The sequence below is a fragment of the Ruditapes philippinarum genome, unplaced genomic scaffold (genome assembly GCF_026571515.1).
Source record: "Ruditapes philippinarum isolate M1 unplaced genomic scaffold, ASM2657151v2 ctg2596_1_1_1_1, whole genome shotgun sequence".
Lineage (NCBI taxonomy): Eukaryota > Metazoa > Mollusca > Bivalvia > Venerida > Veneridae > Ruditapes > Ruditapes philippinarum.
The window spans coordinates 345,237-362,939 of record NW_026863536.1 but is presented as its reverse complement, the minus strand read 5'-3'; the positions used below and the strand labels follow the sequence as shown (position 1 = coordinate 362,939).

The 17,703-nt window shown below is 33.6% G+C and overlaps 1 protein-coding gene across 1 annotated transcript; it reads right to left on the bottom strand.

The window, feature by feature from the left end:
* Window positions 1-2,413: 2,413 nt before the first annotated feature.
* On the bottom strand, window positions 2,414-6,684 carry LOC132722378 (uncharacterized). The gene is made up of 2 exons (XM_060706874.1): window positions 6,405-6,684; window positions 2,414-5,473 (listed from the first exon to the last, which is right to left on the bottom strand). The coding sequence occupies exons 1-2, from the start codon at window positions 6,485-6,487 to the stop codon at window positions 2,629-2,631; spliced, it is 2,928 nt and encodes a 975-aa protein (XP_060562857.1). The 5' UTR covers window positions 6,488-6,684; the 3' UTR covers window positions 2,414-2,628.
* Between the last annotated feature and the right edge of the window lie 11,019 nt (window positions 6,685-17,703).

The window sequence follows — 17,703 nt, the reverse complement described above, 5'->3', positions numbered from 1 at the left end:
GATAATGGAAAAGCACAGTTTTGACCCACTCCCTTTTAAACAATCAATAGATAAAAGTTTAAAACCGGTGCTAGTGATACCCATTGGGTTAAATCACCTTTGAATCATTCATCAAAGAAAAGCTAAAGTATATTTTTTTGAGTATTTTTTAACCAATTAAAAGATATTGTGCCTTTTTGTCCCCCGCCTTTTCGAAGAAAAAAGGGGGATATAGAAATAGGCTCCGTCCGTCCGTCCGTCTATCCGCACAAACATTTTAGGTATATGAGCTAACTAACGGTACACTTGGACAAAAGAGAACAAAGGACTTCATTCTGTAAATAATAGTTAGCTCATAAGGAAATAATAGTTAGCCCGTAAGGAAACAAAAAAAGAACAATGGAAATAGCTCATAAACATGAAAAATTGGTACATCCGTCCGTCTGTCCATCCGTCCGTCCTTCCGTCACACTTTCGTGTCCGGTCCATAACTTTGTCGTTTATCAAAGGAATTTGAAACAAATATTTGTTATAAATATTTGTTATAATAAGACGATGTGTCATACGCAACAACCAGACCCCTACCTCCATGGTCAAGGTCGCAGGTCACCATTTTCTATTTGAGGGTATATGTCGTGTCCGGTCCATAATTTTCTTATCTTTGAATGGATTTTGTAAATACTTGCCACAATTGTTCACAATAATCAGACGATGTGTCATGCGCAACAACCAGTCACCTACCTTCAAGGTCAAGGTCACACTTTGAGGTCAAATATTAACATAGTCTGTTACAGGGTATATTTCGTGTCCGGTCCATAACTTTGTCATTTATCAAAGGAATTTGAAATTACTTGGCACAAATGTTTGTTATAATAAGACGATGTGTCATGCGCAACAACCAGACCCTTACCTTCATGGTCAAGGTCGTACTTGCTCATTAAAGGTTAACATTGTCTATTTGAGGGTATATGTTGTGTCCGGTCCATAACTTTCTTATCTATGAAGGGATTTTGTAAATACTTGCCATAATTGTTCACAATAATCAGATGATGTGTCATGCGCAACAACCAGTCACCTACCTTCAAGGTCAAGGTCACACGTGGAGGTCAAAAATTAACATAGTCTGTTACAGGGTATATTTGGTGTCCGGTCCATAACTTTGTCATTTATCAAAGGAATTTGAGATAACTTGGCACAAATGTTTGTTATAATAAGACGATGTGTCATGCGCAACAACCAGACCCGTACCTTCAGGGTCAAGGTCGTACTTGCTCATTCAAGGTCAACATTGTGTATTTGAGGGTATATGTCGTGTCCGGTCCATAACTTTCTTATCTATGAAGGACTTTTGCCATAATTGTTCACAATAATCAGATGATGTGTCATGCGCAAAAACCGGTCACATACCTCTAAGGTCAAGGTCACACTTGGGTCAAATACTTACATAGTCTGTAACAGGGTATATTTTGTGTCCGGTCTATAACTTTTTCATAGATCAAAGGATTTTGAAAATACTTCGCACAAATAGTCACTATTATAAGAGGATGTGTCATGCGCAACACCTGCATCCCTACCTCCAAGGTCAAGGTCACACTTAGAGGTCAAAAATTAACATAGTCTGTTATAGGGTATATTTTGTGTCGAATCTAGAACTACTTCATAGTTCAAGGGATTTTGAAATAACTTGGCACAAATAGTCACAATAATAAGCCGATATGTCAGGTACAACACCAGCACCCCTACCTCTTAAGGTCAAGGTCACACTTAGAGGTCAAAGGTTAACAGAGTCTGTTATTTGGTATATTTTTGTCACGTCCATTACTTCTTCATAGATTAAGGGATTTTGAAAATACTTGGCACAAATAGTCACAATGATTAGATGATATGTCATGTTTAACATCTGTGTCCCTACCTCCAAGGTCAAGGTCACACTTAGAGGTCAAAGATTTACATAGTCTGTTATAGGGTATATTTTGTGTCCAATCTATAAGTTCTTCATAGTTCAGGGGATTTTGAAAATACTTGGCACAAATAGTCTCAATAATAAGATGTTATGTCATGCACAACACCTGCTCCCCTACCTCCAAGGTCAATGTCACACTTAGAGGTCAAAGCTTAACATGATAGATTTTTAAATTCCGTGTTTCATTTTATTTTTTTTAACAAATTTATTGTTACATTTGCAGATCTAGCATTGATCATAATTTTGGACTGAATGTCCTGAAATCCATACCTCAATCTTTTGAAATAGCACAATTTTATGCTTCATATAAAACTCCCGGGGCGGGGGACGTTGGTAACTCTGTTACAAATTCTTGTTTATAAAGGCAAGGGCTAAAGACATAAACGATCCGCTTGATACATGTTTAATATTTAAGTGTTGATATGTCTATCAATAACTGAAATGGTTTGCATATGCTAACAAAACAAACTATATTTTAAAAATTTATTTTAACTTTAATATAACAAGGAAGTGGTACTAGAGGTAGTATAGACCAAGATATAATATAGTGTGAACTGTGAGGATTTAAGTAAAAAGCGGATTACGAGTAACACGGCATTTTGATCATTTACTTCTTCGTGTAAAAATGGTCAGCTTGTAATGTACCGTTGGTATTTCTGTCAGCATCTCGATGTTTTGCAAAGCATTCATAAATCTTTTACGATACACTCCATTACTCTTCTTATTTCCTTTCTTGTGCTATTCAATCGCTCGATGACAACTTTTGCATTTAAAAAAGCACCATCTTTAATCAAGTCAAAAATGGTCTTGGCACAGGTGGACATTATCATTGCCCGTCGATGTAACAATGCGTTTGCTTCATGGTCTTCGCCAGTTTCTTCATTCAAAGAGAAGACTGTGTTTTCAATAATGCTACTCGTTTCTTTATACATGTTTACAATGTGTGTCATATAGTTTGTTGCTCTCTCCGACTCTCGTATAAATGACGCATCATCGCCTGCAAAATCTATATTTACGTAGGTACCTTTTCTCTCCTCCCGCAAAATGAAGTGATTAATCCGATTCGCGAGAAGCTTGGAACTAGCCTGAATTTTTGCAAGCCTGTAAGGATGTTGATTTAAGCGATGTTTCATTGCAAGTTTGTACCATTTTGTCCTCTTATTTAAAGAGAAAGTGTTATTCTGTGTCGTCGATAATGCAGCAATGTAGCTATCGCGTGATTTTGTACTTGCGGTAGTGTTTTCTCGAAATTGGTGGAAAGGCATTTTTCTAGCATGCCAAAGGTAAGAGCATCGGAAACAAAGGACACTTCCACAAGGACAGTCTATGGTCATACATCTATCGTAATGTTTGACGACTTTGAAACATACGAGACAATACTTGACATCAAACTTGATTACGAATTCGTTGGGAGAAATATTTTTGTCGCGCGTTTCTAATAAGATCTGAACATAGTCTAAATACTTCCTACACGGTAGAGGCCAATGCGGAGTCCCGAGACACACAAAGCAAAGCAATTCCCCACAATGACATCTAACTAATTTTGAACGCGATGCATTTACTATAATAACCCGTCCACACGTTTCGTTTGTGCACCACTTAGCTAATTTATTTTTCTCTACTGTATTATTATGATATCGTCTCGCAAACGCCAAAATTTCCTTTACACTTAGGAATGACATAATTGTACCAATATCTACTTGTTTACTGCAATCTTCCTGAGGGCAATATATCAAATATGAACCCAGTTCAATTTTTTCATGAATATATGCTTCCCAACATGCATTGCAAAAGACGTGGAAACATGACAGTAACGCAATCATAGCATTTTTGTTTTTGTAACAAATGCTGCAAATTCTTTTCTTTGACTGATCACCCTTCTCATGTATGACTGATTCCTTTTCTTCGGAAATGGACATAGAAGATTCCATTACATGTTTCAAGACGTAGAAATTATCAGGAATGTATGTCCAACATGACCAGCGTTTCATTTCTGCAAGTAAACTATCGGATTTAACAATTGGACGATATTTTGTTACGTTTGGCTTCTTTTCAAATATCATGGATTCTCGTGGAAGATTTTTGAGATAGTTGATTGTTTTTTCAATAACAGTGGCAATCGATACCGTGGTGCCCTCAACAAGGCCTTCTATCCTTACCCGTGTTATATGTTCAGTAAAATTTGCATTAAGACTCACATTAAATGCTTTTTCAGTTACACTGTTGAGCTTGTTCATTGGATCATGTGCAAAAATTAGCCAAGATAACAAGATTTTATTCATTATTCGAAGAAGCTTGTATGCTGAACCTATACCTTCGAGATCAAGATCTTGTATGTATTTTGAAATGTTTATGACAAATCGTCGCGGACTACTGTTGCACTCTAAAACGTCATCTCCATATTGACGGTGTAGTTCACTGACATCGATTTCTTCCTGTCTAAGAAGAACACATACTGGTAACAAAACAATTTTTCTTGGAAAGAAAGTTGACTCTTCTTCATCGTCATAGTCTAATTGTGTCTCAGATTTTGATATACTTCTTTTTTCTTCTGGTAAAAGCAAATTGTTAGGCAATGCCCTTTCATTATCATTGTTAAAATAACGTTTGCAATTTGTATTATCTTTAGCCAAGTTGACACTTATTGGTTCATTTGCAGACAAGAGTTTTGTTTCTGTTTGCAGTGGAGCTTTAGCAGCATTATTCTTAATTTCTTTTAGAAGTCGACTATTGACATTCTTATTCTCTTCAACTACATTGTATTTTTTGTAGTTATCACGTTCAAGACTGTAATCTTCAAGCCCTTCTCTGATTTCATCATATATATCATCTCTTTTATCTTTGGCTCGACTTCTTTTAAACTGGTAGCCCTGAAGGGTCCATGGTCTACGGTTATAATTGCGGCATTTGAAAATCTTTTTCGTATCGTTTCCAATTTGCTTTGGCTTTTTAGTAAGAACGTTTGTCAGTTCACATGGATAAAATACCTCATAGCGAACTCGGGGGTATTCATCTTTCACGTCCTTAGTACAACTATCGTCTTCCTGTTTAATAGTGGAGTCTTCGTCTTTTTTAGATACTGTTTTATAAATTTCTGTTCCAATATCATCTTCATCAGGGTATGAGCTTTGAAATAGGTGTAGAAAAACCAGTCTATTAAAGTGTCTAGAATAGATAGACTGGGTTTTCAAAATATTGTCTGCATCAACATAGTAATTGTTTGGGATTATATGTGTAGGTGTGCGAATCGTTTCATCTTCATCTGAGGTGATATAAGATTTAAATATTCTACGACAGTTGGAATTTTTCAGAAGCTTATGTCTCTCAACTAATTCAAAATTGATAGGACCAAATTCCACATCTGCATGCTCGTCTTTTAAAAGTTCTGGTAGCAACCATCGTTTCTTCTTATTCAAAGAAAAGAACAAATCAGTACAGGATATATCAGCCAATTCTATGACGTCAGTTGAGCCTTCAGTGTGATCATTGAACGTTAGCGTTGCCTCCCTTTGAATAATCTGCGCATCTTTCCTGAAATATTATTTAAATTCATTTTGTTTTTAATTAAAATGACAAAAAGCGAACAGTTGCATCCTGTACAGGTGAAAATTTTACAGTTGAAAGAATAATGTATGCATAAACACTGCATGAAAATGTTAATCAGTGGCTAAGCCTTTTTACCCTACTTAAGATGGAAATTGATTTGAAAAACAAATGCAATCATTTCCAGTGTAAGTAATATGTACAAGCCATTTACAATTGTATAGCAAATATTATTACCCTCACTCTTTTGTAATGTTCATTTCCCTGGGAGTTATTCTTACTGTTAAAGAAAGTTTATCACGTGACTAAGAAATTCATACTGTTACAGGGTAACAGCACTTTTTAACAGTATAAAAATCTGGTCACATATCTATTTTTTTCCTTTAAAAAGTAATACTAAAGATTACAGTATTTGTTCGTGGTAATAAAATAAATAACACATGGGTTTGTGAGAAACAGTAAAAATATCATCCCTTGTAAAAATACTGTTACCCTCGGGTAACAGTATTTTCCTCAGGATGATATTTTCACTGTTACACACAAACCCATGTGTTATTTATAGAATGTTAACTTACAGAATAGTAACTTAGGATCGGGTCTATATCACTTTATATACATGTATATATCTTAAACAAATCCTTTATGTTTAGTTTGACTTTGAATACTTATATTTTATTGTTATTGTATTATGCACTTTAATATTCAGTGTTTGCAGTTAAAATAGGCATTTAATAATCCGGTTAATATGAACAACATTCCTAACTTATATTGTCATTATAATGATCGTTTAAGCATTTTGCATTAGTTTTTATTAATATTAAATAAAATCATTAAATTTCCAAAAGTAACACATATAGCTAGATAAAATAATGGAAAAATCGATTTTGAATGAAAACAGAAATATTGAAATAACAATTACCTGTAACGTCTGACGTATTTTGTATTGACAGCTCTAATTGTATTTCCTGTTCTTATACCGTGTTTTCCTTTCTTCTGTACCATTCTTTGTTTCACTTGCAACTTTCATTTCTGATCATCCGCCATCAGTTAGAATATCTTATATACAACACTGGTCTATTTTTTATTTACCTTCGATACGGTGGATGTATATGGATCGATATTGCTCTCGTTAGTTCCCAATAACTAACTATATATACATTATTTATAACTCCAAGGTTGCTTTATCAATGACACGGAAAAGTTTTTATACATGTTAAGCTGTTCACCGGACCGTGTACATGTACTATAAAATGGATTGATCGGATTTTTCTTTTAACTTTTAAACGCATAATTGCAAAATATGTTTAAACGAGTTCTATAAATAAATCTATTTAATATTTCGTCTAAATTAATCCATTTAATCTAGTATTCTCTCTGTATTAGATAAGTCGCTGAATTACTTAATTGTATTTAACTTGTTATTATTCAAGAGACATATTATAATTTATTGTCTTATTGTTGGCTATTAAAGCATCTCGATAAGTCGTTATTCAAATAGTTAACAGTTCTTTAGTTAAGCATACATGTTGATTAAAAGTTAATATGTAATTTTCATCAGATATATTTGGACAACCTTTACTCATTTACCGAGTTTGTCATTTCAAGCGAGTAAAAGGCGCGGGAATATTCGGCATTATTCGGCATTTTTCGACACCCATAAACATCAAAAATGAGTCAACGTGACATAATTATATCAACGAAATTTTCGTCATTATTTTTAGCCAAGAAATTTTCCCAGTATATATCTAAATTATTAAGAAAGCCAAATTGAACGAGCTACCGAAAAATTGAATATCTTAATTGTTTTGGATTTTCAATGAAACACAAGTTATTCCAATATTGTTAAATGTTGTAAAATTGTGTGTAAGTATTTCAATATTTTCGATTTGATGTGATTTAATTTGCGCTGAGCTCAGTTAAGATGAGCTTCGATGAGTTGCAGTGAGTTGGTATTGTGACATGGCATGCCATACTATGTCACGCTATACAATGCCACGCTATGCCACGCTATGCTATGCTATGCTATGCTGTACTGTGCTGTGCTGTGCTGTATGCATGCTATGCCATGCCCTATGCTATACTACGCTACGCTATTGCCACGCTATGCTATGCTATGCTATGCTGTACTGTGCTGTGCTGTGCTGTATGCATGCTATGCCATGCCCTACGCTATGCTATGTTATGCTATAGTTCTATGCTATGCTATGCTATATTACTATGCTATGCTATAGTACTATGCTATGCTATTCTATGCTATGCTATGATATGCTAACGTGTTCTATTGTCCCATATATTTTGCTATTCTTCCGTCTTTTTTTGTGTCTTTTTTCTTTTCTTTTTGTATTTTGTAACTAATTTTAAGCCTAAAACATTTCCTCAATTTGTTGTTTGGTAAGTCATTGCATCACTTAGAAACAATCTTTTATCTTTCATATTTATTGAGAGTAATTTAGCGAATAATATAAAAAGTTATTGCTTTTACAAGGTGAGTGTCTTACGGAGGGTAGGTGAAAATAAAGATATGAAAACTTTAAAAGAGAGTTCACCATAACTGTCTTATATCTTATTATATTATTGAATATTATACTTAATGTCAATATTGAAAATGGAGATAAAGAACTTTCGCAAACAGAAGTTTTAGATAGGCAATTTCAAAAAAGAGGGTAATCTAAAAATAATTTGTATCGGTGCGTTTACAATAGGTAGTGACCAATTTAACCACGATGGGTTTTTTGTATATCTTTTTTGTTTAGTTTTGAATTCTTTTCAACTTTAATATCATTTTAATCATTTAATTAATAATTCTTATCATTTTCTTTTGCTTCTGCTTTATATATATTATTCAACCTTTAGTTGTTGTTGTTTTTTACCAATAAGTTTTTAACAATATTTAGAAATACATGTAGTTTCTAATTATACATTCAAACCATGGTTCCATTATAAGCTTGTGTAGCGAGGGAAAATTGATAAAAATTGAATAACCAGGTACATTTACATGTTATCAAAAATTGCAAAACATGTTAACTTTAAAGTTAAAACTAACTTTCCTGTCTAATAAAAACAAAGTCGCATATTTTCAAGTCCACATCAAAACAAATATGAAGCCTAATATTGTCTTTTATATATATATTTCTCCACATTTTTAGTTTTGAAACTCCCTTACTTATTATTTCTTTGCCAGGATTATTATGAAGGTAAACAACTCTTACAAGTGTTATGCTTCAAACTCCGCGCAGCGGTTACGCAACGGACAGTAACCTGTAAGGGGAGATCACTGGTTGGTAAATATTTAATTCATTTTTAAAAAGTTACTTCCCTTTAATCTTATTTTACAGACCTAAGGGAGGTTACTAGCATGTAGCACTTTTCGGGTCTAACTCTATAATTTATGCATTTATAATGTAGAATTAACGAAGAAAGTGCACTTTGTAGACGTAATAAATCATGAAAATAGACAAATTAAACTCTTTAAAATTCATTTAATAAATCAATACAATCCAAACATTTACAGAAGAATAAAATGAATAAAATTAAATAAGTTTAAATCTAAATTCAAAATAACAAAGACCAAAATGAAATATATCAAAACCATAATTTAATTCGTGCAATTAAATGTATTTAAAATAAATTTGTGTAATATATAAAGTTCAATTTTATCTATTCCATTGAATCTTGACTTTGCTATGGGATTTGTCCTTGAAAACATGCTCGGTGTTTTGTTAAACAATATTGATAAAAAGAAGAGATCTAAAAAGAAAAAAAAGAAAAATGTAAAATGTGCATTAAAACATTGTTCGACAATGAAATGCATAAACAGATCTCGTCTGATAGTAATAAAAGACCATAGTTCAGGTATGATTATAAATAGAAACAAAAGATAACTGTTCAGGCATAACTTTTTATGTTTGGTGGATTTATTCTGATTTGATTTTTTTTCTTTTTTTGTCGTTATTATTCGCTATTGAGAAACGTTTTTAACAACGGTGGGAATGTGACGATTTAAAAGATTATGATATTATGCAGTTAACGGTGCATTTGATATTTTGCCTGTTATATTGGTGCATGTTGACGGGGTTTGTTTTATTTACTGTAGATATATAATTTAACATTTTAGACATATCATTCAACATATTTCTTCTTCTTCTGTAATATAAAGTAATCATTATGCAATAAAGCCTAAAATGTTTGCAAAAATATTCTGATCCTCAAATTAAACAAATACAATGAGGCTGCAAAATGATATTTGAACGATTTTGATTTTACATGTACATTTGAAATTGTTAAAAAGATATATTACAAATAAAAACTTTTAAATACTTTCAGAATATTCATCCATCTTATAAAAGAACAGTCACTTATACTGGTACATGTGCACTATAACATCAGGAACGAAATCAAAATGTGTAATTAACAAAACGTCAAATTTAACATATACAAATCTTCCTTAGATAATTTAGCAATCAAGTAAGCTTTTAACTACAGAGGTACAATGCATTTTACATTATTATATAATAGGTAAAATATGCATTGCAATATTGTGAAAAGGTTCCAAACTAACAGTTATATCTTGTTCATACAATTGATTCGTCATCTGGTAGTTTTTCACCAATGATGATTTCCGCATCACTTATTGCATCTTGCACAGAGTTGTCAGGTACATAGAAACATAATGTCTCTTTCCCTTCTCTGTCCAAACCAGATTTTACTATAAGGTCGATATGGCCGCGAATATTTTCCTCTGTGAGTGCGTGTGTCCTTTCGATTAAAACTTTCGAATTGTCATTCGTGCCAATTGATTCAGTTACAGTTTCTATATCGAAATCTGTACGAGTATCTCCACTTGGCGCGTCAGTTTTTGCTATTAAGTCGGCTTCTTCAACATGAGTCACGTGGATATCAGTAAAATTCCATCGCGTTGAGAACTTTTGAACTGCATTTACAAACATATATTTCCATTTTAAATTCGATTTATCGATACTTGAGTTACCATGCGTTTGAAACAAGAATTTCCGGAGGACTAGCGGAAGAAATCCACTACCTAACGCCGCCACTGTTTGTCCCCCGGATGATATGTCCTGTGCCTGGCCAAAGGCAAAAATGACAATAAAAACAAACATGAGAAACCCAAGTATGAGACAGAAGTCCAGAAGAGCTTTTAGGTATAGTAAATGAAGGATTCCTGGGCAGAAATGATGATTTAACTTTGCCATTTCGAATAAGAATATCTTTGGGATATAAGGAATATCAGCTTTATCTAAAAACATGATAAGACGTGGGGCCCGCCATTTAAGATAGCCTTCAGACCCCGGTTCTAGATGCATTCTCTCTGTAACTATATCAGGATTAGGAACTCTAAACGCTACGTTCTCTTGTTCACTTTCAGGTTTGGCCGCCTGTTCGGTAATCTTATCACCTATCATGGACTGTATTTCAGAATTGATTGCTTTACTATATGCCGCAAATTTATTATGAACTCCGCTGAAGCATTCGTTGCCGTAAACAGCTATCAGCAGAATGAGGGAGACATATTTCATCGTGTCACCTGGATTTAAGATAAACCCAACTAATGAATAAACCGCGCATTCAACATAAAAAGATATACAGTCAATAACGATAAATAGAACTACCCACATCGTTGCGAAACTCAGTATCAGCGAAACTGCTTGAATGATCTGATTTCGCCTTTTGTTAGTGTCTTCGTAATCTATGACCAGAATTGAATCAATTCTATTTTGAGCCCAATTCTTTACCGTTCCTTCCGATTTTTTCTTAAGTCCATCAAAAATATCGGGTTTTATCGTTTTAAAAGTGTAATATAGAGCATTAACAAGAAGTCGTATCGACAAATTTGCAATAGGCAAAACTTCAAGAGATAGCAATAGCAGACAAAAGGGTAAAACTAAAAGCCAAAGTGGAAGCACTATGCAACCCAAAACTCCAAACTTTTGTAGCGGCCAGAGCATATGACTTGCAAAGAAACCGCAAGCCTCAAGCTTCGGAGTATTATTCATACCACGTACGCATGCGCGGACAGTTCGTTTTAATTTCCGCTTTACTTTATCAGGCATGACAATATAAAGAGCAAATTCTATGAGGATGAATACATACATTATGACGTAGATGATGTGGGAAGGTGACAGGTAAGATAGCATACTGCCTGGATAAGGATATGTGAGATTTCTGTTTTGTAACACGTACTTCTGGTGCAAAATAGCCGCCTCTTCGTATGTATAGTAAAACCAAATTCGGAGTAACCAAGGGCAGACTATTACTACCCCCATTATTATCATCATTAAAAAGCCCAAACAACGATACCACGGTAAAATCACAGAGCAAGGCCATCGCACAAGCATATTTTGATTACAACATTTTGCTACAGAAGAAATTTCAAATCGAATTTTACATCGAATAAAAAAGTTCCTTATAAAACTCACAACACTCACGGGTGCTTTACCTTCAGCAATGATTTTACTGCCTCGCACCGATACATCAACAGCTTTTACGTAGAGTGTATATACTTTTCCAGGAGCCATTGTTTGTAGGTGATGTTTAAAATTACTTAGATGTGAAAATGAGTGTTGAATTGTCTTTACAAAACCAATGTTTACGCTTTCTACTTCAGTTACTTTCTTTACATTCAGTTTTAATACTTTCCCAGGTTCTGTTTCGAATACGTATTTTAGAAATATGCTTTTAGCTGTGGCAATTGAGCTCGGCAGTAGATAAGGACTATATAACACTATAAGGATTTGCATGACGGAAATCAACGCAAACAGTAGCGTAAACCAGATACCCTCTTTCAAAACTGAACATTCGAGTTTGTCGGCTAAAGTCCGACTGCAGCAGACGTACACGATACTTCCGGTTGATTTCCCAACCCGGTGCACATGCGCATTACAAATCACTGCATGTTCCGGTAACGCATTATCCTCAGCTTCGAAATTTGTTAAAAAGTGATATCGCAGAGAATTCTCTATTTCTTCAACGTAAGCGTCTCTGAGACAATTTTCAGGGATTTGTGTCAGTACCAATGGGGTCTTAGCAACACCGTGGCCTAATGTCATAAGCGACATGGCGTCGAAATATTCCTTAAGCATGAGCATGGAATTCCCAGTTAAACTTGTTGATATTACCCATTGGTGCGGATTATACACAGACACCGGATATGTGTCATTCAAAGCTCCATTTTCACCAATTATCTCGACTCTGACCTTGATTAGCTTATTCTCTAAGGCTAATGCTGAAATCAGGTGTCTTACTTCCGGGAACTTCGGAACTAACGAACAGTTCTTCAACATCATATGTCCAGAAATTTGACTTGCGATAACTGTTGGTTTATATAGTGCGTTATCTCCGGTGAGTGTATTGTTGTTAATCAAAACTGGTAAATCCGTTTGACAATTGACATTTAAAATACAAAATGTAATTAAAATATATCCGTTTAAACATATTTTCTGCATGTTGAATGGTTTCCGTTATCATTTAACACAGTAAGATTGCAGATATATCTTACGAAGCACGTGTAAAAAATACTATCCCTTTTTGAAGTTGTCAACCCCGCTAGGATAATTTATGAATAAAGGATAAAAAACGAAAATGATTTAGAGATAACGCTTCTTTTAGTTTGGTTGCAATCTAAACAAGTTCGTGTAAAGATTAGTTATTTTATATGCGAAATAACAAACAGAAACTACACCACGTCAATACACTCTATTGGACATGGTTTTAAAGACAAACTGACGCGACAATTTACATTTCGGCAGCGCTGCATGGGGAAATATGATACTATCCAAATGTTCTATAATCTACTAGACCGAAAAGATCATGTCTTAATACTGCCATTATAATGCATTTTAATCTTAAGTTACCTGATCGTGTGGCGCAATGTGGGTTATTAAAGTTTATAGGTAATATTGATATTATGCTATTAAAATTTATGTTTTATTTCCACTAATCCACTTAAGTAAAGCGGCACTAACGGTTCGTTTTAGCCACTAGTACAGTTTGAATCCAATCCAGCCATTCACGTGTTGGACACTATAGTACGTTTGTAATGAATTATGTTGATAAAATTGAGTTTCTTTATACTTGTGCCGGGAAAATCCCATATGGACAAGAGTATCTGCGTCTTGCTGGTCCTTTACTATAAACCATCGGCGGCGTCTTGAAAGGCTGTCATTCCTTGCCATAAAGGCCCTTCCTATTCTAATCGTCTCGAAAAATCTATCCGGATGGCATCGTTCTTTCAGACAGCTGTCTGTAAGGCTACACACTCTCGAGTTGGGCACGACAGGTCTTGTAGGCACCCCTGGTACTTAGAATAACTTGACCTTCACCTGCCGTTTGCATTCTCTGCGACGTGTACGCCTTGGAGAAGATAACTTGCATGTAGTAAAGTATGCTTAATTTTGGCACTTTTATATCACGTTTTTACCATTAACAATGGTCAGCTCCGAATTCAATTAAGGTAAAATCCATTTTCCTTATCAATCTAGTAATTATTTATGAAAGGCAAATCTGACTAGTGTTTGTTAGTTAACGACATAAATTATTTCCCTTAATATCTCATATAATATGCTTGAGAATTTAAAATTATTAATACATGTATATAACGATCATCAATTTCTAAGTATGTTTTTTTAAACTTGCGTGTGGAATGTTTAAATTACTTCCCTTTATAATTATGTTAAGATTGAATACTTAAAACAACATTTCCTTATTAACATGTTTGACAATCACAATTATGACCATAACTGTATTCCGTAGAAAAGAAAGCTGAATATAAATACATGAATATCTTAGTCTTTCACATCTTTATCATCATTCAAAACACATGCTATTTTGCAATAAAGTTTCGGTTGTCAAGATTAATAATTTAAAAAAGGGGGATTTTCGTGCTGTATCATGACTTTTGAAATATCTGTTTCATAGGGTCAAGATAAACACCGCATTGTAGATTTTAAGGTTTGGTCTTTATCATTAATCATTTTCCGGTTATCTGACCGATCCTAAATTCTCCGTATGTTCTCTATAATGTGTTGCAAGATAAAATCGCCTCACTTAAATAAAAGAATTATAATGTATTTCCGTCTAAATAATTAAATATATGGTAATGCGGAATATAATGCCGCCCTTAATCAGTTACAGGGAAGTAAATCTTCGGGACATAATATGCTTCCTTCTTTTACATTTACATTCCCTTTAATAATTTTACATTTCAGTAATGTTGTCAACTGTACACAACTTGTTTATATTTCTGAATTGAATTGTCTCCCTTATTCCTTCCAATAAGCAGTCACAATTAGGACTAAAATCACCAATTGCAATATCTTGTTGACATGGTTGAAGTGAATATGATGGTCGATTTCTGTCATTCAATATCATACACGTATTAACATGTAAGCGGATTATAAAACTACATTGTTTAAAGTAAAAGTTACATCTTACTTTCGTATTATTTATTTGATATCCATGTCAGTAAAATTCCTGCAGTTATACTTCTCTGTAGGTCATTAATTTTTGTCAATTGAATGTTTTAAATATAATGACTGATGTAATTGATCTTAGTAGACAAAATCTTATTTAGCATATTAATTATTCTACTTAATGTCATTCATTTCGTATAGAAGATGTAATGTTTGCGTACGTGTGTATATTGTTTATATATTCTAATGTTGTTGTTTGCCAAGATGTCATTTTATGTTGTGCCTATTGTAAATATGTTATGCTCTCCCTTGTGAAGGAAATAAAAGTATCTATCTATCTGTCCAATAAGCAAAGTCATAATTAGGACTAAAATCACCAATTGCAATATTTTGTTGAAGTGAATATGATGGTTGATTTCTTTCATTCAATATCATACACGTATTAACATGCAAGGGGAGGTAATTAATGTCAAACCATGCTGTCATCGTCTGCTACGTACACGCTGAATATTTAAGGTTCTTCCTTAAAAATTCATGAAATACAGAAAAAGTGCTTTTTATTAAAGGCACATGAAGCCCTTAAACGATTAAAGTTTAGTTTCTTAAAACTTTTTTTATTTATTTATTTATTTATTTATTTATTCATTTATTTACATTTTTGTATTTATTTATTTATTTTCAGGTTAATTGGATCTAACATAATGTAAATGAATTGTAAAACAAATACGAAATATTTGCTCTTTCTAATATAGGAAAGAAATAGTCATTTCTAGGCACAATGTACCTTTGACGACTGTTTTAAGAAATTAGAAATTTATACATTTTCCACATTTTTGCTTAGTAATAATACTATAATTCACAGTGAACAATAATTAGTTAAAAAGAAAACATTTTTCTTATGGGAAATTTGTTGTTTATTTCTCTTTTTTCTTTATTTATTGATGTATTGATTTATTGATTGATTTATTTATTTCAGACTAAATCGGAGGGAAAGAAAATATGTTTTTGTACAATTCACATAGTTTATGTCCTTTGCAACGCGAAAGACTAACTGAAACCCATTGTTTTCCGGGTCGAATCTAGAAATTTTAGTCCACTATACAACTTTATAAATTAAGCTTGAGATTACCTTGTTTAATACCCCTCTACCCCCACCACCCCCTTTACCCTCCTCCGTTCCTCTCATACGGATCTGAGGATGCCAGCATCATTCTGATATTATTAAAGCTTGGGCTCATTTGACCTTGACCTATTACAGGACAGAAAGACCAGAAAGTGGCGTAATGTGCACTTTACATGAAAAAGTATATGCACAAGTTAATCATTATTTATATTTGTCATTATTTTGTATAGAATTATAAGTACGTTACGTCAGAGGAGTTAATTAAGCGAAGTTTGTCCTTGGTTGGCGTCTTACCTTAATTGGCATGTCATAAACATAATAAAAACAAATTATTTTCTTGTATGTTAACGCCCGATAGCGACTTCTTTGATATTCTATTCTTGTCCTTCGTGTTCATTGATCCCAGCTGATAGAATGGTACTTACACCGGTGCTAGGAAGCATGCGATGACTTCTTACTTTTCAGCGTCTCTCATGGACCGACAAAATCATAGCGTTTGTGATTTTTTGTCAAATTTGGTTTGAATTTTCATTTTTCTTGTGTTATTTCCCCTTTAACGCAAATTTCATCTTTGTTATGGTGGGTGGAAATTTCAGTTTCGGTTCACATTTTGCATACAAGAAGACAAGTCAACACTAAGCTTGGACCAATTTCGCATTTAAATATATAAAACTCGGGATATAAACTCATTGCGATGTGTGGGCCACCTAGAAGGCCTTGCGCAGTACAGAAATTTTAAGAGCACTAAATATCTGTTTTGTTCTGTTTTTCTCCAAATTTTCCCAAACTTATTTTGTATAAACAACAAACCTGATATGATGTTTTGTCAGGTATTATGTACATAATTACATTTACATATAATTATACGTTTTGCAGACAAGTACTGCAAGGTAACTGCTGTCATTTACGATTAGGCCATTAAGGTCCAATAAACATTTTTAGAGCTATCATTAAAGATGGGTTGATCCGTATATCGAATGACAAAACTAATTTTAATATCCATTATATAATATTCGGTGATATGCCTTACAAAAGGCATCTCTTTCCTTAATCGGTTATGGGAAAAGGTTCAGACAATTGTATATTGTGTTCCATTCATCCATAAAATGATCAGTTTAAATATTTGCATAGGAAATTATATATTGTCGGTATGATTTTTGTCTGTGAATTTTTTTCCCCATTCTGCAAGACTGCCTCTAATCTGATGATTTAAAAAACCACCGCTGATTATATTTAATGTCCTACAGTATATATTTTATACCATATATTCTATACATATGGCATAACGACAAAAGGCTATCAAATTCGCCCTGTCTTTATAATAAATCAGGCAATGATCGTATCCAACAATCGATCGATTAATCGGAATTAAAGCTGCCGTCTCGAATATGAATGTATGTTTTTGCGTTAGTTGTTTTTAAAGTCATCCGGATGCCGACTTATATCAGAGATCCAGAAAACGTTATAAATATTTAAATAGTTGAACATCTATCAACTTTATTAATCAAATAGAATTATTACTGTTTTAACGCTAGTGTGAATGGTAAAATCAAAAATAGTGGCCGGTAGGGACGGCCGACAATTTATTCTCCTCCATTAAATGACTAAAACCTTTTTTGAAGATCGAAGGCGATTTCGATAATTAAAAAAACGGAAACGTACACTTGTGT